Raw genomic sequence first — 21,076 nt, forward strand, 5'->3', positions numbered from 1 at the left:
AAATAACTTTTTTTTGCAAATCTAAACACCAAAGTGTGAAATTTGTCTATTAACCTGATTACAAAAATAAATGATCATATGCAGATTGTGGCTGAAGCTAGCCTAAGCCACACTGACATGGCATAGGCTCAGACACTCAGAGAAGAAGAAGCTACATCTCCTAAAGCAAAGCCAGGTTGCTGGTTACAAAGGCCTTTGGAGACATTTCTTGTGATCTGATAAAACTAAAATTGTGGTATTTGACCATCATGATCCATAACGTTTAGAGAAAAACTTGGTAAGACAATGTTCTCCAACCCATAGATGAAGCTTTTACAGAACTGGCTCCTTCAGTGGCAGACTGCTGCATCACAGCTGCACAAAGGAGTGTTATCACAGATCCTTCCTCCCAGCAGCTGTAAAACTTTATACCATCAAATAAAAGCAGGTATGTACATCCCTGCTGTTATTTGTACAGTTTTTCCCATTTCCTGCAAGTAGTCTGTTGTTTTTTATGTACAAATATACGTGCACATACACATTTTTAAAATTATCCTCTTCAGTTGCACATTTCTTTTAATGTATATGCTATTTTAAATGTCCGTTCAGTATTTTTTCTTATGCTGTAGTTATATTAGCCCTACTGAACACTCATTGTTTTACCAGCAAATTTTAGATTCATAGCTGGTCCAACAGAATCAAATGGCTGAATTACCTCAGCATGCAGTCAAGTTCTGAAGAGTCCAGCTAATATGTGTGTTTAATAAGATGCAGTTGAAAAACTTGTGGGAAAATGACCCCGGATGGCTTAATTGTCCACTGCATAGAGCATTATTGGTGTAGGCATCATCTGATCAGAGTACCTTGTTCATGGCTTTTTCATATTTCTTGAAACTACTTCATATAGGTCTGTGCAGTGTATGAAAATTAATATAAAAATGATGAGGAAAATATCAGAGAGAAGTGACTGATATAATGGGACATAAATACAAAGTGTTTCCCCTTTCCCGACGTAGTAGCAGAAGTTTATGTAGTTGGGTTGTTTGGAACCCTAATTATCCGGAAGATCCCTTTAAAGAAGTCCACTTTAGAAGGGAGCGGACCATTTCGTCATAAAAAAGGGGAACTATGTAAGCGCTTTGGTAGATTTCACTTAACCAGCTGAAAATAACCGTCGCAACAAGCAACAACCAGAAACTTTAAGACTATCGAGGAACGTCGGAATGATTTTAAGCAGAAAAATCAACATCAACGACATTTCCAGTGTCATCCAGAATCCTCGTCCACCCCTCCGGGCATTTCTATTTATAGCATCAGCTGTTGCAATACAAAGATTGGCTACTGAGCGTATTGTTTCGCAGATTGTGGGGCAGCTCTGAGCCTGTGGATGTTAAAGGGCGGCGCGGCGGCGGCGTTGTGAAAAACGGCGGAGATGAGGAGGAACATGTCGGCGTGAGGACGGCGGTCGTGTCGGCGTCAGGGAGGGAGCTCGACTCGGTGAGTGGCAGGTCGTGTTCGGGTGTCCCTTAACGGAAAATGTTCGGTTTATATGAAGAAAATAAAGAAAAAGAACCCGATGTGAGGAGCTCATTAAAGCTCAGAATGATGACAGCCAGCTAAGCATTCATAGGAGGTGAGCTGCTTTTAATTAGGGTGTTTGTTTGTTGCTAAACGAATCATATTTGTTATATTCCGGGGCGGCTGCTGTCCGTTTGCATCCAACTCCTGCTCACAGAGACAGACAAGAACGACGGGGCCTTGACTCTTGTTTTTTTTTTTTTTTTTTTCCAGTGTAGCAGATTTCCCCCCGTGGGATACGTAAGAAAAACACGGCGTTTGTCACAAGTGATGAGGGAAAACCCTGCTGCAGTGTTTGTGTTTCACGACGGGCCCCTTTCTCGTTTTTCCACGCACACACACCCACAGCAGCGGCTCTGAAGCGGGATTAGTGAGGACATTTAAGCGCTGGACACGGAGAGAACAGAGGGATTCTTCTTGTATCAGATCATAGCATGAGATCATTCAGAAGCAGCAGTCAGTCTGGAGCAGGAAGCACACTTTAATCACTATTAATAGGGTTGTGAAATCATCACATCATCTGGTTGTCTGTCTATGGAGGAAAAACCTTGGCATTCTGCTAAAACTGCTTTACAGGAATGCTAAACCGGGATTATCTGCCATTAAGTCTTGGATCAGCACACAAAAGTGTAAATGCTGCCTTTTTGATTGAATTGTTGCAAGTAAATTATGTTCTGATTGCAAAATAAATCTCAAACATTTTCCGGTTTCACAGATTTAGTGTATCTTATGATTTTTACGTGACAGAACCATGTAAATATGGAAAAAAATTGTGACTAAAAAAAGTATAAAAAGTATAAAGTTGAGGGATGTACTCACAGCAACCTTTTTTATTCAAAGATTCACTTTTGCACCTGCTGCTGCAAAATCAAACTCTGAGGTTCTAGAAATGATTTCCAGATATGTACTACATAAAATGCTTTGTTGTAGAATTAAACAGATCTTTTTTATTTTCAGATCTCAAAACAAAACAAATCCCCTACAAAAACAGTAAAATTAAGGGAGCCTTTTTTATATGTGGGAAATGAAGAAGGATGGGTAGCATAGTTTGAAGTTAGTTACGTTTAAAATTCTGTTGTAATTATTAGATGCAAATTTTGCATAATAACTTATAAAAAAACTCCTAAAACAACAATTTTGTATTGCAAACATAATCAAAAACATTTCCTCTATGGTTTAGTAAAAACCACAAGTGGCAGACCCTTGACCTGAACTAACAAAACAAGCTGCACAGGTATTGACAGAATAATCAACTATACCATTCAGAATTGTGGCCTTAAGAAAGTTGAAAAAAATAAAGTTATGGATGAGAAAAAATCATTGGACATCCCTTTTGCAGTTTGCCACAAACTTATTAGGGGATACAGAGGGAAATTCTCAAATCTGAAAGCTAGAGCTACAAGCAAAACGCAATCATGTTGCCTCCGCCATCAGTTTTGCAGAAGCTTGTAAATCCCCCGCTGGTGAGTCAGGTGTGTGTCAGCAGGGAATCCCCCAAAACATGAAGGACAGGACATAATGAAGACCACTGGGTTAGAGGCTGCTAAAGACTTTTGACCTGGGTAAAGGTTCACCCTCCCAAACACACAGCCAGATTTACAGCATTATGTTTTAGAGCCGAGCGTTAGAAATGCCTAAATCCAATCAGCAATCAGCTTAGATGCTACCCATTCAATTAGGCTGATGTTGAGCTGTTTTATACGAAGATTTCAGTCTATGGATCTGTAAAGGTGATAGATGAAATAGCCCAAAAGGCTTGCAGCTCTAACTGCAGTGATAAGTTGTTCTGCGAAGACTTCAGAGGGCCTGACTGCAAATACATGTCACAAGTTTTCATTTGTGAGAAGATTTGGACATTGTATCACTTTCCTCCCACTTCACAATTTAACACTACCTTCTGTTGCGTTATCTCATAAAATCCAAATAAAATGCCTTGTGGGTTTTGAATGACAAAATGTGAAATAAAGTGATAAGAATAAGTTTGCAAGGCACTGCAAAGTTAGTTGATTTGATTTGGACTGTACTGCATTTAAGTACTGTTCACCTGGACGATGAAAGTAAGAAAATAGATCCAGCTTCTTTGGTCTTCTCTAAGGAAGTGTTTTCTTTTTCTGAACAGAAATGAGGGGAAAACAGGATTATTTGAGTTTATGCATCAAACAAAAGAAGCATTGCCAGGTTAAGTAAATACCTGTTTTTTCCCCATCTATACAATCTGGAACAGTGTAAATATGCAAAATGTTACTTCATGAATAAGTAACTTCTTTTTTCTTAAATATAACTGAGTTTTAGTTTTGATAGCTTTGTGAATACTTTGACTATATGCTTGGAGGACATCTTTAAGCACAGTACATGGAGATGCACTTTCAGCAAAATGTATTACTTAATGTTGATGAGTCAGTGATGTGGTAGGCATTTCTTAAGCCATTTTTATTAATTTAATCTCCTTAGTTACATAGTTGTTTTTTTTTAATGTGGACCAAAAATATGACTTTTGTGACAGAATATTACTAGTGTTTTCTAGTAAGTTGGGGAATGAAGAAACCAAAAACAAAACAAAATAAAAAAAAAACCTGTTGCCACAACTACAGTACATATTAAATTTGTTAGATCCCTTTTTGTCCCGGCAGTGCACTCCCTAACATGTTTGGCATATTACAGTTGGATTTAAAAACGATAACAGAGTTTGTTTACACAATCTTTAGTTTATGTTGTGATTCTTTTGGATTCAGTACAAGAATGTACAAAATAGGTTCAGTTAAAAAAAAAAAAAGGAAATATGTCATCCACAAAATTTTACTCTATGCTTTGGCTGCATAGGGACTGTGATTGCCTTGAAAGTTTGTCATATACGTTTATAATTTGACTTAAACTTTAACTTTAACTAAAAATGTTTCTCATATTACTGTTGGCATTGCCCAGTATTAGATATTTGTGTTAAGAAAAATACTTTGGTATCATGTTTTTTTTTTTTGTGTTACTTTTAAAACAAAAAATCAACTGTTTATTCCTGTTGCTGCTGTGATTATTATATCTCGACATTTATTTACTAATTTGATATAAAATACACTAAATGTAGTAGTTTATACGCGCTTGCGTACTATCCCTTGCCAATTGTCACTTTACAGAGTTGCATAAGAATAACAATCTAATACTATCTGGTAAATTAGTCAGGCAATCTGCTCCAGTGGAGTTTGTCTGTTTTTAAGGCTGGACATTTTTCCTAACAGTAAAATTTTTATTTCTTCTAAGAAAAAGACTATATAACGAAGTATGAGGGTCATGCTTAGAAACTATTACAACTTTATTATGGCAATATGACAACTTCTTGTTTTATTTTGACTTTATTATTGTAATTTTATTTTTTATTTTTATTTTCTGCTGGCAACTTAAGTAAGGGCCTTAATTTATCTAGATTATTAAATAGCAATTAAGCAACAAGTTGGGGAGGGACAGTGCTGTCTTACACTCTATTCTGCATAGCTTGAGAAACGCATCGTTCCAAAAGTTTCTTTGGTGTCTTGTTTTTAAAAAATGAGCTTTTCGGAACCTTGTAATGGGCAGACTGGTCACGCCTCAGCATTGGTAACTTACCCAGGTCTTGTCTTTAGGGTTTTAAAATAAATTGTGATTTACTCCTAAATTGCAGTTGTCTGTATAGTTGGTGTGTGGTAAAGGGTTTCCGTCACGAAATCCAGACATTCCTTGAAAGCCACTAAGGGAAAACAAAGTTGTCATTAAATGTTGACAAAGGTCAGAGCAGGACATGGCTCTTTCAAACTACAGGAACCTCTTCAAGTGCTTAGACTTTGCAGGGTGCAACATGTCCATGTGTCAGATCTGTTCCTACATGATCAAAAAAGTTTTAAGTTTAACCCCACATACATCTTCTTTTTATGGTTGGATGGATCCAGCTCTGTGTAACTTCCAACAGGAAAGAAGTGGCTATGGCTGGCATCCTTATTCATTGAAATTCAAGAGAAACTGTTGAAGTGAGGCAGAGTTATTAAAAAATATAAAGCTTCTGTAACAATGAGCTTAGTCCGTAGTGCTGTCTTGCAACCAAATAACTGTAGTGACCACTTAAAGATGTTCTTGCTGGACTCTTAAAGTTTCACTGTCACTTTAAATCTGGCCATAACTAACTCTCATTCCATGCAGATTGCGTCTCAGAATCGTCAATGTTAAGAACTTCCTTTGGCGGTCATAGCTAACATGCCAAAGAGTCCACTTAAATATGGGTAATCTAATTTTTATATTTTTATAACTTCAAATTCAAAGAGCTTTTTAAGTAGCCCATTTGTCACTGTAATTTAAATGCAGATTATTGTATTAGAAACTCTAAATGTAAACCTTTTATTTCATAGAATGACTACAGTTGGAATGTGAGACTGATCCGGCCGGTGACGGATGGCATTTTATCTTTAACCGCTTAAAGAATGTAGTTGGTCAACATAGCAGATCCGATCTTTCTGATTAGATGTCTAATGCAACACACATTTCCCAAAATCCTCTTCCTTCTAGTTATCAGGGTTGTGACGTCTGGTTCCCAGGATGCAGCAGAGCCACTGGGGTGTATATGCTGACCTACGCTCCAAAGAAAAACAGCCCTGTTGAATCAAAATCAAACCCGGTCAGCTTGTTCCTGCACATCTTTGTTTTGTTTCCTCACTGCTTCGTTGCCCTCAACATCACTTAGTGGCTTCTTATTCTTCTACATAATTAATTTGGTTCTGAATGTCCAAAAAGTGAGAAACCACCAACATTTCCTAAATATCTGAGCCAAAGACCAGCACATGCTGAAAGTTAATTTCCCTCAGAGATGGAGGTGAGCAGAAACCCAAGTTGGTTCTGAGAGAATAAATGGCCTTGTCTGACCCAAAGTAAGATGCGCTTAACAGATTAATCTTTGCAAAGATTCTGAAGCTTTTCAAGCTGATGAACTCAAAACATTTATGATTTTCTTTTCTCTTAAGCTTTCAACCCGATATTGAGTATTAGAACTCAAAACTCAAGATTTTTTAAACTTCTTGATGTTTATTCCCAATCAGACAAATTGCAAAGTAGTTGGTGCCCCTTTTTGTTGTTTTAATGTGTTTCTTTTGTAAATGACTTGGATTGGACTGCAGTGTAATTACAATGAAATATATTCCTTAATATCATGCAATGACTTAAAAGAAAATAAATCTTTATTTCATCATCTTCCCATTCCTTTTTGAACATATACAATGAGATTGCTCTTGATTTTATTTTATTTTTAAAAGAAATCCTCCTTTAAACTCTCATATCTGTTAGACATTAGACATGAGGATTTCTTAAAAGATTTGACAGCGAAATGAGACTCAAATATGAAGGTTATTCAGAACCATGACAAAACTTCTGCTTTTACTGTTTGTTTGCGTGTTTGTTTATTTTAATAAATGTTATGCATTACAACATAACTGTCAACTTATGCATTTTTGCAACAGTAGCAGTAATTCCTGCTAAAGATATGCTTTAAAGCTTTTTTTATGTTATGTTTAAAAAACAAATTCTTAAATACTGAAGGTGGTTTTTAGATTTTTCAGGAGTTTGGAGCTCGATGAGTGTTTAGCAGTACGGCTCTGCAGGCTGGGGTGTGTTCTTCCTTGTTTGTGTTCTGTGAGTTATGCTGCTGCTCCGTTCCCACGTGAACATGGAGATCTCTTTATCCTTTCTCAAGAAGGCAACCGGCGATTTCTCCAAGAAGTCCCTGAGAGGCTTCCCGAAGCCATTGTGAGAGAAAATATTAGCTGCTGACACACAAACGTCACCCGTAAATGTTCCCCTTGCTGCTAGCGTCTTAATGTCAGCAGTAGCAGATGTGTCTGAAATTTACAGACTTTGTGACATAGCAGCTTTTTTTTTTTTTGTTAAATTGAGGAAGTTGTATTCTTTATGGTTTGGCAGATTAAGCATGCATGCTTTTAAAGCAGAATGCTGTCAAGAAGTCAAACGGAAGCCCTCATGTGGACAGTACTGCAAACATCAAGCATGACCCTGTCCATTGTTGGACAGATTAGCGATCAGATCTTATTCTCACCTCTGATTGCACTTATTGGGCGCTTCAGAGGAGTGCTCACCTCACCAGAGGGACATCCTGACCAGCCCTGGTGGGTGGTGACCTGTCTTGCAGCAAAGACTCTCCGTGTTTAACAAGCTTGAAACTGGTAGCAAGAATTCTTGTTAGAAATTCCTGAAAGTCTGTCTTTGGCACTGCTGGATTATTGTGGTACAGCTTTTTAACCCAACTAAGTCAACAACTGCTGAGCCTTTTTTTTGTGTCGGGAACGTAAGTCTTTTTGCTCAGCCCGGGAAAGGAAGGAAACATCTTCCTTCCCTCTATTGTGCCGAGCAGGAAAGGATGGACTCTGGCCAGCTGACAGCTGTTTCCTGGTGGATGGAGGAGGAATGGGTGCGTGGGTGGGGGTGTTGTGCTAGTGGTTGGTGAATGTGTGGCTTTTTTGTGCACTTCAGCTGAGAGGCTTTAAAGTAAGACAGAGAGGAGCTGTTATATTGAACTTGCATACTTGTGTGAAAAGTGGGGGCTTCAGAGTTTAACCCATTCACTGCTCAGACTGAAAAGCCTCTAAGTAAAATCTTTTCTTTTTTTAATATAGTAGAAATCAGACGCATGCTAAAGTTTATTTTATTGATTTACTGATGATTGATAAGTGGCCACTTTCTCAAAAGACTGAGTTTTCTCTTATATGCACAGGGTCAACCATCTTATAACCGAGGTACATTTTTCACAATATAGAAAAATCAAAGATGAAAAGAACAAAATGTGTGAAACACTTAATTCCTGGTGTTCATACAGAAGTCTGTTGTTGATTTTGAATGTTACAATTTCTCCACAAGAAGTGCATTAACTCACCACAGCCCTCAAAATCAACAACATGTTGACGTTGGCATCATGTTTCAATTTTTCTGCATTATCTCTCCACTTTCCTGTCATCACATCCTCTCCATCGCAGAGCATCACTTTGTAGTAAAGATTATCAAATGTTTATATTCCAAAACGGAACCGTATAAAATGCATTTTGCATCCCACTCTAGACTCTGTTTGGGCCATTTCGCTTTCCCATTGTGGCATGGTTCTGCCACCTTTGTTTCTGTGTCAACTGCCTCCAATTAGGAATGACCAGTGGCAGTCAAACTAAATCACTGCTTTCTAACTGATCTTATTGTATGTTTAGGGTGATTGGAAGAACAATTTGTGCCCAAGCTAATATATTTTACTGTCTTCAGATGTTGCTTTAATATTTACTAGGACTGAAAAAATTAATTTGATTAATTGTAATAAATCTATCATTGAATTAAACATCAACTAAATTAGTAATTGGTTGATTGATAAACGGAGTATATGAATGCATAAAAAGACCATTTGCTAAAGAACATACTCGATGCAGTAATTAAAATCAGAACTGTGCCAAACATTTTGCATTTAAGATGGGAAATTGTTAAATTTCCATGAAAATGGAATGGAAAATCTCCTAAGCGCCTTTTAATATTCAATTATTAATCAAAATAGATGATAGATCAGCCCTAAACTGTGTTGTAGTGATGTTAAGTCAAGCAGAAAGATGTTAAGTGTTATCGGCTGTCTTTCAAGAATTAGCAAAAATAAGTTCATGTTGCAAAGAAAATATGAACATATTGGAGAATAGGGAGATTTTTGTTTTTATTGAAAGAATTAAAGTATTTTATGCCTCCTTGGTGTATTAAAACCATCTTTAAAATGTGTTAAACAAAATCAAGTGCATGTTTATTTAGATGTGTATGCAAACTGAATCTAAAAGCAGAAGATTATTTGGAGTTCTCTGAAACTGAAAAGCAGAACAAGGTTGCTAATGTAAATTCATGCAAATTCAGAACATTTCAGTACAAAATTGTTTAACCAGGCTAATAATAGATTAGCAGAACAAAAGATTGTGTAAGATCCTTACCAACCCACTCTCTACCCCTTTTTTAATTGCTCCATGCTGTAGCCTCAAGTATATTTATTGGATTTTTAATAGGAAACAGACAAACAAGTCAAGCTGTAGTTTGCGTGTCATAAACTGGAACAACTGAGCTGGTTGGGTCTAAATATGTCTTTACTCAAAAAAGGAAGCAAACCATGAAAAGGTGGTGCCCGTTGTGGTGACTCAGGCCTAATTTGAACTGTTTGGCTCTGTCCTCGTGTGCCTCTGCTTCCTCAGCCTCTTTCTTCCGTTTATGAATAATCTCATCATCCTGTTCCTCTTGCGTCTCCCGCTCTCCCCACTTGTCCCGATCTTTTAGTGGCGGTCTTATCGTGGATGGGCTCCGTGTAGAACTGCACTCCGACTTCAGCCGAACAGAAAAACACTCTTGTGCCGATTCTTGCACTCGTACAAAAAGTTTATTTTAACTTGGTGGGGAGTTATAATTACAAGCTACAGCTATCCGTCTTTGAGCCGTCATATTTCTGCTGGTTCTGGACATACTGGACCATCTGGTATGTCATTCTGAATGGAACTGTATTCAGGCTGCTGTGGGTTTTCTTTTTACTTAGATTTAGGGCATTCTTGTATTTATAGAGCAGCTTTCACCACAATGATGGGCTGAAACACTGGTGACAAATGCTGCTTCATTTTTTTAGAGGCTTTTTGTAGTTTTCCATTGGAATGCAACTAATTCAGTTTGCCTGACATTAAAGCAGATTTACTGTTTTTCCTATATAAAACTTTCTGAACTTTAATAAAATGTCTGACTTTGTTTTTCTCAGTGTAAACTAATGTTTGATCCCTGTTTCTTAAACCATTACTTTAGTTTTCTTCAGAGAAGCCATTGTGGAATGATTTCCTCAGTTTCTCTTCATACTAAACGCTCCCAAAATATAGGAAAAGAAATGCAATTTAATTCTTAAATACTTGGGTTTTAGTCATTTGCTGCTCCACTGTTAACGGCACTGAACTCAGTTTCTTTTCATGCTGTATGCCTCAGACTTTTGGCCCCCTACAGTCGTTGGATGTGTCTGATATGGCCAAAAACCTGGATGTACAACCTTGAGCATCCTTTAAACGAGACTATTTTACAGCAGAGTGCCTTCAGTCAGAAGCTTCTTAAGAATTGCTGTGATCCAGACCACTACAGGAGATCATTCCTACTCATAGCTATAAGCAACAGCTTTTTGAAAAAAATAGATTACTTTTCCATTGGGAATAATTAACTATTTTTTCAATGATTTCTTCAGAAAATTGCCTAGAAATGTTATGAATCAACACAACTTTCACCACAGCCAGCAGACTATCCGCTAGCACCACGTTTTGATAACAAGATCTTCCTGTCTGTTACAAAACATCGAGAGTAAAAGCAGCAAAAATATGACCTGCAACAACACAGAACCATAGAGTCTGGATCAGAGTCAAGAATAAAATGACATCGGCGTCTTGATCCAGTCTGTATGACGCCGTTACAGAAGAGGAGAGCTGCTTTAACGACAGACTCCTGCTGTGATGTGTGTGTCGAGTCAAAGAGTTTGGATCACAATTTTCTTTTATTCTGTCAGCCTGCACTCCACAGCCTATGGGATATCATCATGATATAACAATCTCACTGTTAAACCAAAATCCAAAATGACTTTTTTAGGTTTTTGCAGTTGTGGAAAAAACACTAGTCTTTCCATACAGATGATTTATTGACAGTTTGTCTTTAAGCAGGGAACGAGTATACAGAATAACCCCTCAAGCTAAAATCTTTCTGTTTTAATTAAGCTGCATAACACTGAGTCCAGTTCTAAACATGTTAAGAATGATTAGCAGAGCGTCAGTAGTTGGTTGCTTCTGTTTCTAATGTTTAATTACTTCCGTCTTTCAATATTGTTTTTTTCAGGGTATTGTCTATAGTTCCTTTTCAACAGACTGTTATCTTGTACGGTTGTTTAAAATCGGTCGTCCTTCAATATAAGACCGCCGGTTTGCGTTAAATTCCCTAACCCTGGCTGTCTGCACTTCTATAAAATGCCTTAAATTGATGTGCCCAAAATTAAGACCTTAAAATGTTTTAAATTCATTAACTAAATAAGTTGGCCTTAAATACGCCAATCACAGGTCTTAAAATTTATTGTGGCAGGACTATTTACGCTAGTAAATTGTCATGAATAGTAAATGCTGGTAGCCACAAACACCAGTTGGCTGCTAAACGTCCATCATGGGTAATTGCAAATTTATTGCTAGCTGGCTGGACGATGTTTGGCTCACCGATACAAAAGAAAATTGCAAATAAATAAATTGTATGTTTGTGCTGTGACGTGTCAGGTCTGAAGTTTCATTCATAATGGTCTTTAAAAATCTTAAATTTGAGTTTTAAATATTATAACCTCCTGCCATTTGGTTGACAATATCAAGTGTCGCACTGCAAATGCTATCAGTTTAACAACTCAATTATTCTCACCTTCATCCAGTTAAATAACACTGCTTAAGCATGAAGGACTGTACAATAACACAAGGTGTTTAGTGGGTGTGTGTGTGCAATGTTCATTGTTAACTGATGTGGGGTGAGATTTAGATAACTCTGTTTAGGCAACAAGTATTGTCGTTTGTCTTTGTGCTGTGAAGCAAAAGGATTACAGAGTTCAGCTTGAAGTGAACTATAATGCCTTTCCCAACTGGGTCACTAAGGGTTTTTCTATCCTGTTTTATTTTACTCTATTTTTAACAATAGACCATATCTTGACATAGAAAATGGAAAACGAATGGAAATGGTGGTTCAGACTTTTTATTTGTTACAACATGTTGGAGCTCTTGCAGGTTTTGGCAGTGATATGAACCTCTAAGCCATGGAAAATAGATCTTCTAACTTTCCAAAACTGAACCCGGGTAAAACGATTCTTACATTGCCTGGTTGGTTAAATTTTCATTCTCCTGCTCTGTGAAGTTTTAAATGTTAAATTAATGCCCCTCAGCTCTAGGTAAAAGTCATTTTAAATGCAATGTCTCATTTTGTAGTTGGTTCATCTGCCCCCCTTTCCTTCTGCTTTTATCTCCAACCCTTAGCTATGATCTGTCGTCTCCATGGCGACGAGCAAGCAGCTGCAACAAAAAAAGCCTTAACATCTCTCTCTCCTGCTCTCCTTTGTTGTCAATCCCCTTTTATTTCTCTTCCCCCAACCCCTTTCTTTCTTTTCTGTCCTCCATTTCAACCAGGTGTGTCTCACCAGCCACCTTCTAGTCTTCTTCCCACCACTGTCGAGGTAGCCATGGCGACCAGCGCCGTGCCGAGCGACAACCTGCCAACCTACAAGCTGGTGGTGGTGGGGGACGGTGGCGTTGGGAAAAGCGCTCTAACCATCCAGTTTTTCCAGAAGATCTTTGTGCCAGACTATGATCCCACTATAGAGGACTCGTACCTTAAACACACTGAAATAGATGGGCAGTGGGCGATACTGGACGGTGAGTTCGAATTATTTTATAAAAAGCGTTTGCTGCCTTGGGTTGCTAGTTCTGTTTACACACATGGGTAATTAGCAGTTCTCCGACAGCTGTAATAACATACTGGGGGTTTACACGTGGAAGAAATTATGTAACATCAAACAGCTCATTGTTTCTGCTGCAGAGTGTCCCGTTTATTTGGGAACACAATCTAAATCGCTGAAAATAAAAGAAAAAAGTGTCGCACTTTAACTGTATGCATCGGAGGCCTTAAAGTTTTACCAGGGCAAGGCCTCTTCTCTTTAAAATTAAAGCAGCATGACTTTGTTTTACAATGAATTTCCCCCCAGTCTGGACGTACGACACGGTGGCATTTTTGAAGAGAACCAATGATGATTTGGGCTTTTTATTTGTTTATTTTATTCAGCCACAGAATCTAGGGAAGTATTGGAGAGTCAAAAATGAGAACACAGACTGACTCGAGGAATAAATCACTAATTAACATGCAAAAAATAAATGTCTTTGCAAATACATTCATTTTCACAGATCTTCTAATCGTTACTTTCTAATGCTAAAAACGAGTATCAACTTGAACAAAGACGGCAAAGTCATAAGATTAAGACCAGATAATTGTTATGCTGTGATATGCAAAAGATTGTAGGACTTTTAGCTTCTTTTTACCAAGACTGTAAATGAATTACTCCTCTATTTCATTAGCACATGATGGCAAAAGGCCTGCAGTTTTAATGGAAAGAATGCTCATGGTCAAACATTTTCTGTTTCCTGGAAAGCAGGGAACTCTTTTTTTTTTTTTTCTTTTTTTTTCGTGTAATTCGTGAAATATGAAGTGCTAATTTTGCTGGTTTATTAAGGGAGTTCATGCTTTCATTTCCCCAGTACTGGACACAGCAGGCCAGGAGGAGTTTAGCGCGATGAGGGAGCAGTACATGAGGACAGGAGACGGTTTCCTCATAGTCTTCTCTGTCACGGACAAGGCCAGCTTCGAACATGTGGACAGATTCCATCAACTCATACTACGGGTCAAAGACAGGTGAGACGGAGACGCACGGCACGACACGACACGACGTTAGTGTCTGAAAATATCCTAAGTTGATGGAAAAAGTGTCTCCTTTTTATGTGAGGGACTGTTTAACTGTCATCATAAATGTGAGAGAAAAGACAGACTGCAGTCATAATGTGATGAATCATGGGCCCCCGAAGAATGTATGCACAGCAATGTTAAATATAGCAAGGCTAAGATAAGCGGAACTAACCCTCTTAAATGGAACAGACATTTACATCGCAGTTAAACAGAGTGTGTGTTTATCTCTCTCATAAATAGTTGAATTCAGTATTTTTATTTTCTTTTTTTCTGCACTAGTTAAATTGTTTTTAAACATGTCTGCAGGACACAGAGCACCTGATTTAAAAAAAAACAAAAACAAAAAAAAAAAAACAGTTGGATTTCTGTGTGGTGTCATCACGCCTCCTTCGGGTTGTTTTTATAGCTTTTATCAAATCAGCAGGCTTGGGGTCACTATGCAAAAAGGAAATATGAGGTATTAGAAATATTTTTGGAGATTTCCTTAAAACAGCCTCCTTTTGGAGATGTTGAAGAAGGCAGAATAAAAGTGCCTGTTCTCTCACTGCAGGAACTGCAAATACCAGAAAAAATAGAAGCTAGACTTGAACACACTGCTGTCCGTCTATATTGGGTATTGAGAGTGTAAACGCTTTTATTTATTTATTTTGTCAGAGGATTGAAGTGTTGCAGAAATCAGACACCTCTCAAACAGTACTGAGCTGTTGTGCTAAAACAGCTTGGACAGTTAAGACGCATACAAGCGTATTTAATGTAGAAATACATTCTACCATTTAGTCTGTTGGATAATGGGTTCACTTTCAACATGCTCATTTTTTTTTCATCTTTTTTTTTTCTGTTTTCCATCAGGGAGGCCTTCCCAATGGTGCTTGTTGCTAACAAAGTGGATTTGGTTCATCTAAGGAAGGTGACATCAGACCAGGGCCAGGAGATGGCTGCCAAACATAATGTGAGTCCTAAAGTGCTGATCTCAGTTTTCCTTTTTAATTAAACGCATGCAGCATTAATTTCTCAAGCCTTTTTACTGGTTTGTCTGAACTGTGAACACAAAAAGACCAAAGAGCAGCGAGAAAGAGGAAGGAACCATCACAGAATCTGAGTTTATAGTACACCATCAGGAATGGAGAATTAAAGTTTGACAGAAAAGAAGAGATGATGCAGTTTATACAAATCGACCCTTCTGTCCTCTGTTGAGTATGATTCTAGCTCACATCCCTCTTCTCTAAATACTGTCAGCATTGATTTAAATTTTGTTAATCCTATGTTTCCTCAGATAACGTATATTGAAACCAGTGCCAAGGATCCTCCAATGAATGTGGACAAAGCCTTTCATGAACTGGTCCGAGTTATAAGGTAACTTCATTAACTCTTTTGATTTTTAGGAGATGTGGGGTGCTTATCTGGATCATAAGAAGAAGTAATGATGGTAAAAAGAAGGAACTAAAACGCTTTTTGGGAGGTTGCGACAGAAAATGACCTTTAGTTATTTCATGCCACTTTGTTGTCATTTGTGATTTCAGAAGAATTGGCTTGTTTTCTCATGTATTTTCATTGTGGCCATTTAGTTTGATCGTTGCTGTTGGGACTGACCTGCTGAGACAAAAGTGGACAGTTTGTGTGTCCAGCATGCCATAGATGAGTTCCTGCTAGGTGAATCAACAGTGCCCTCTTGTGGTAACAGTGTGGCATTGAAGTCAGAGAAAGGGGTCTTGGCTAGGGGGAAAACTTTATTTGGTTTTAGAATTCAATCTTACTAGTGGTATTCCTTTTGCTTGACAAAAAATAAACTGCCCCTTTAAGTCAACCATTTTGCTCTTCTAATTCAGTCTGAATGATGCTTGGGCATTTCGTGTCAGTGTGGATATTAAATTTTTGTTTGTTTGTTTTTATTTTAATTCACTTTTGCTAAGTTTCCTGTGTCTGAAAATATTTGGCCGCAATTGTAGTTGAAGGGAATTTTTTTTTAATATAGTTTTTATGGGATTTCAGCACCAAGAGAAGTTGCTGCAAGGTTGAACCGCTGGATGAACCAGTGTTGCCATCTTGAGGTGAAAGTTTAGTACTGCAGTAATATAAAGGGCGTCGGCAAAAATCAAAAGCAATATAGTTATTTCCTATTTCAGTTGGTTTGTGTAATCTCACATTTCTATTGAGTGTAGTGGTCAAACTTTTTGATATTAAATGCATCAACAGGTTAATTTACTAAAGCAATAGAAAATGATGGACAACAAGCCAAAAGGAAAAACAAATTTCTTAAAACAAACGAATAAAAAAACAAAAACATGTTTAACTCATCAATGTGGTAGCACTTTAGAAGTTATCCAGAAATATTTATTTATGGGAAACTGTCGTCAAACATTTTCAAAGTTAGCAAAAGCGGTAAGCAACCCCTTTCTTGGAAGTGTGCCCATCACTGTCCAATGGTTTTGTATCAATGTATGAATACAGGTACATTAGGGACAATTAAGCTTACAAAAGAAAGCAAAGTCTCTTCATACAAGTTGCTTAAATATCAAAAGAAAAACTGACACAAAACAAAATCATCATCAAAACGGACAAAATCCTGTCTTTTTTTTTTATTTCTTTACATTTATGTGTAGAAAAACAAGTTTTTGTTCAATCATTCCAGTCAAATTTGAACTCTGAAATCTTAATTTTTGTCTAAAATTTTCTTCCCACCCCCACCTGCAGACAACAGGTCCCAGAGCGAAACCAGAAGAAGAAAAAGAAGATGAAGTGGAGAGCGGAACGTTCCACTGGTTCCCACAGGTTCCACTGCGCCATATTGTGACCGCCCTTCTCCTCGGCATCACTCATCGCATAAACACACAGACGGACAGAGAAAAACATACACACCTTTGGATGTCAGGGAACTCCCCAGCAGTGTTTAACTACTGGAGCACAAAAGCCAGACGGAGGTAGACGTGTCACTGAACAGCTTCATGGATCCTGAGAGACTGAAGGCTGAACTGACAGGCGACCCCTCAGCCCTTCGAGGTGCATCGGAAAGACTGTGTTACCTTCCTCTTCTAACCCTTAGTTTTTTGTTTTCTCCCCAACCTCACTCCTCTTTCTGTAATGAAAACTGAAACAGAACAACTGCAGAGTAACTAACTACGGCACAAGATTTCACACGTTTTTGGAGGAGAATACAGAGAAATTGTTTGAGAGGGGAAAGGAAAATGGAGTAACTGGCTCAAAGTGGTGCCTGTTTTTTTTGTTTTTTTTTTAATATTATCTCTCTACAACAGCTTTGGGGGGAGAAAATAAAGCCACAGTTGTTTTGCAGTGGGCTTCTTTTTTTGGAGAGTGAAGGTAGGACTGAATGTGGAAGTGGTGATAGGTATTCTGGTGGCGTTGCAGCTGATTGTGGTGCAACGTGCACCAAGAGGTCATGTTACGGATTGGCAATGTTAGGAGAAGAAATGTGGGATGGTGGAAATAAAAAAAAAATACGTGTTGAATAGACTGTGGCCATGTCAGCTGTGGAGTATGTTTTTTTTTTTTTTTTTTTTTTTTTTTTTTATTATGATCATTAAAAAAATTGAGAATTATGTATTGAGATCAAGTAAGAGCCATGTTTACAGATACTTGAGGATTTTATTTCCCCACTCCAAGAGCCACTTTGTTATACCTATTAAAAAAAAAAACAAGTGGGTTTGTTCCCTCTTATGTGCTTGTAAGTGGTGATCAATTCTGTCTGAGCATTACGTTTCGTTTTTCTCATTCTGATCATATCTTTCCATCTGTCTTTTTCTTTTTTTACTTTTATTTTGAAGTGTACAAATGACAGATGTGATATACAAAAATATGTAATTATATGTGGCAATGTAGACAAATTCACTGCTGTTTCACAGAAAATAAAGTCTATGAATTTGTTAGTAAAGTAGAATAGATGAGGGATAAATGAGCGGGCGGTGGGGCTGGAGAAGCTGATTTGCACTGGCCACAAACCAAAATAATGTGATGTCACTTTATCTCAATCCAGGGGCTTTTCCCGCCTCCCCCATCGACTTCAGGACTACGATATTTGATGATCAGCGCTCGGTGAGGTAGAGGATGAAATCCTGTAGCTTTAGGAATCTGTCAGTGCTAGGAAACCTGCCTGAAGAGGGCAGTGTTGCGCTCTTCTGGCTCAAAGCCATGTCCTACAGTAGCTACAGACCAGATCGGTGGAACGTTGCAGACTAATCTATGAAAAATGGCTCGTACTGTTATTGGACTAAAGTTTTGGTGGGCGGCTTCCTCTTCAGGATGCGCACCAACTCTTGGAGGAATACGTTTTTTGCACTTTGAAAACAATCTCTGACTTTTTCCTATTGGCATGTTTTCTTTTTAAACCTGTAGGTGAGCTGGAAGGCACGGTTAATATAAAATATAAATGTGTATATCTGAATGTAAAATGATAACGTAAGCAAACAGCTGATTGGAGTTGTAGCCTCGTGTGCCTGCGTATGCCTGTTGCCTTGGCCATGATTGTAAAAACCAATCAACTAATTTGAGATGTAATCATTTAAAATTGTATTGGAAGCAAAAGTCGCATTATTACGCAGTTTTAAATTAAGGTGCTTCTGTATGATGTTTGACTGAATGACCGACGCCTGGAAGTGGAACCTCAGCAGAAACAACTCTGCATTTATCAGCAGCTACTGCTAAAAGGGACATTTTCCAGAGAAGGACTCAAGAAAACAAAAAGAAAAGAAATGACTGACTTTCGAGCAAACAGACTGGATGGAAGGGGAGCAAAAATATACTGAATGTGTTACAAAAGTTATTGCATCATGTGTGTTTGATACCATTTTTGTATTATTGATATGATTATTGGAAAGTGTTTTTAAGCAACTGAATAATTTATTTCTGTCTGTTACCTCACTGTGTCCCAGACCTGGACAAAAAAAAAATATATATATTTTTTTTCCTTTTGCCTTTGAGTATCTGTACTGTATATTGTGGACCAAGATGAAAATTAAAAGAAACAAATTTTGGTCCTGGGATGAAAATAAATCTGCTTTACTGGAATCTGTGTGGAGTAATTGACGAATAGAAACAAGTTGAGTTAAAAATTTCCTGCATTTGTGTAACTCTTTCTCAAGTCCAGAAAATTTTGCTACAATGGTGTGTTAGGACCATTGTAGATGGGGAAAAAATCTCAACTCAGTTTTTTTTTCTTGCAAATCTTTTACTTTTGGAGCTTAGAAATGTTATTTTTTCTAGAAAATTTCTGACATGAATCTCAAAATGTGAGTTTTTTGGTGGACATTTACCTTTCTTAGATTGTCTTAGGGAACGTCTTAGTTTTAGGTGTCATTTGTTTAGTTTTATGAATTAAGATGCATGCACAAGAAACAGGTATAAAAATGGGTATAAAATAAGATTCCCTGCCAAAAAATAAAATTAAAATAAGCAGATCAAAGGCTTTGACCCATTTATGCAAGTTTAAAACTGCACTCTCAATTTTAAAGAATAATTCCAAATTGTTGATGTCTTTTGTGCATTTAGAAACTGTAGTCATTTTATAAGGATCAGGGCAAACTTTGACTTATAGTAAAAAAAACTGCTTTTAAATCTGTGTGCTGTTGTTTTCCCCAAAAACCTGTTGCACAAATAACTTAACCAGGCCCTTGCTAACGGTGACCTTTATATTCAGCCTCAGGGGACAAGCAGTATTTCAGTAAAAAAAAAAAAAAAAAAAAGCTTTATTTTTTCCACTTGGCAGGTAGGTAAACATGTCACTGGGACTAACTTTGCTGAACACATTTGTGCTCCTCAGCCACCGTGAACTCAACCATGTGTGTCATTTGAGAGACGATGTGCTTGTTCAGCAGAAGCTCCCCTCATTAATCATCCGAGTCGTCAGGGTCCGTCGGTTTCAGCTCCTTCAGGACACTTAAAGCTCCATTTTTGCCTCATTGATTCCAGACCCTGGAGGAAATGAAGCCGGCCGGTCCACACAACCAGCATCACTGGAATCGATTTACATTCATGTTCTTGTCAGGGTGAAATTGGTAAAGAGCTGTGGCTCAGCATAAGTTAGGGGTACAAGATGATGTTCTGGTCTGTTAAGAACGTGAAAAAATTTTCTTCCCTTAAGCGCTACATTTAGAAAAAAACAATGCTTTCCATTAAAAAGGCCTAAAAGATGTAGACCTCATTTTGAAAGATAAGGCACGAAGTAATGTACACTTGATGAGGAGGTTTAACCTCCTGTTGCCATATGGATATTTTACCGCAAGGGGGCAGCATTTTACTGTTTATACTCTGCTGAATTTGGATGTGAAAGTCTTTAAATGAATCCTCTTTAGATGTGCAAAGATATTTAGAATCAACCAAAACGTAAATGTGAATAAGCGAACAGGCATTTTTGCAGCTAAAAGAAATGGTTTACGGTTCATTTATTCCTATGTAAATAGGTAATTTAAATGGAAATAAGCAGTGTGGAAGAGGAACTGGTTGGGAAACCCACTAAATGTAATTACACAGGATACACAGAAAAATTACTCTCAGACTGTCAATTTTAGTGAAGCAAACTCTTTCTACAACTTTCTGAATCTTTACTTCATGGCATCGTTATGTGCATAAAAATGTCACAGTGGCTCTTCTGAGGTAAAAAGTCATGCTTCTGCGCAGCCTCTTTATGTTCATGCATGCTATATGTGTCACATTTTAAGATTACTACATTTTAACATGTTTTTTTTTTTAAAGTTCAGTACCAGATTCCATCATCCAAACAGCTCCCACGTATGCTTTTTAATATACAGAGCTGTTTTCAATTTCCTGAAGACATCGTATGCCTGTTCTTAATAATGAAGATGTCAGGATCTTTCGTCTGAACTTGTTGCTTGATTTTGCAGCAATCTGCTTGCATCTGTATTCCACTGGACACCAACCTGCAGCTGCACCCCCTCATTCTGTCTTTCTCCTTTGAGCTGCATTTTAATGTAAATGTGTATTCAGTGGAAGGAGCATAAATGTCAGTGTTAAAGTTGATGGTTTCTAGGTTGAA

General features: G+C 37.7%; 1 protein-coding gene across 1 annotated transcript; it reads left to right on the forward strand.

Annotated features, from left to right (window-relative positions):
- The first annotated feature begins 1,121 nt into the window (after window positions 1–1,121).
- Window positions 1,122–19,090, forward strand: mrasa (muscle RAS oncogene homolog a). The gene is made up of 6 exons (XM_007542219.2): window positions 1,122–1,476; window positions 12,747–12,992; window positions 13,869–14,022; window positions 14,923–15,022; window positions 15,347–15,426; window positions 16,765–19,090. The coding sequence occupies exons 2-6, from the start codon at window positions 12,800–12,802 to the stop codon at window positions 16,862–16,864; spliced, it is 627 nt and encodes a 208-aa protein (XP_007542281.1). The 5' UTR covers window positions 1,122–1,476; window positions 12,747–12,799; the 3' UTR covers window positions 16,865–19,090.
- Window positions 19,091–21,076: the final 1,986 nt, after the last annotated feature.

The sequence above is a fragment of the Poecilia formosa genome, unplaced genomic scaffold (assembly GCF_000485575.1).
Source record: "Poecilia formosa unplaced genomic scaffold, Poecilia_formosa-5.1.2 Scaffold666, whole genome shotgun sequence".
Classification (NCBI taxonomy): domain Eukaryota; kingdom Metazoa; phylum Chordata; class Actinopteri; order Cyprinodontiformes; family Poeciliidae; genus Poecilia; species Poecilia formosa.

Excerpts from the sequence above, each read along its gene's own strand:
- mrasa (XM_007542219.2), top strand. The coding sequence starts at position 12,800 with ATGGCGACCAGCGCCGTGCCGAGCGACAACCTGCCAACCTACAAGCTG. Across the intron at positions 12,993-13,868 it reads GCAGTGGGCGATACTGGACG|TACTGGACACAGCAGGCCAG; the intron begins GTGAGTTCGAAT and ends TCATTTCCCCAG. Across the intron at positions 15,023-15,346 it reads AGATGGCTGCCAAACATAAT|ATAACGTATATTGAAACCAG; the intron begins GTGAGTCCTAAA and ends ATGTTTCCTCAG.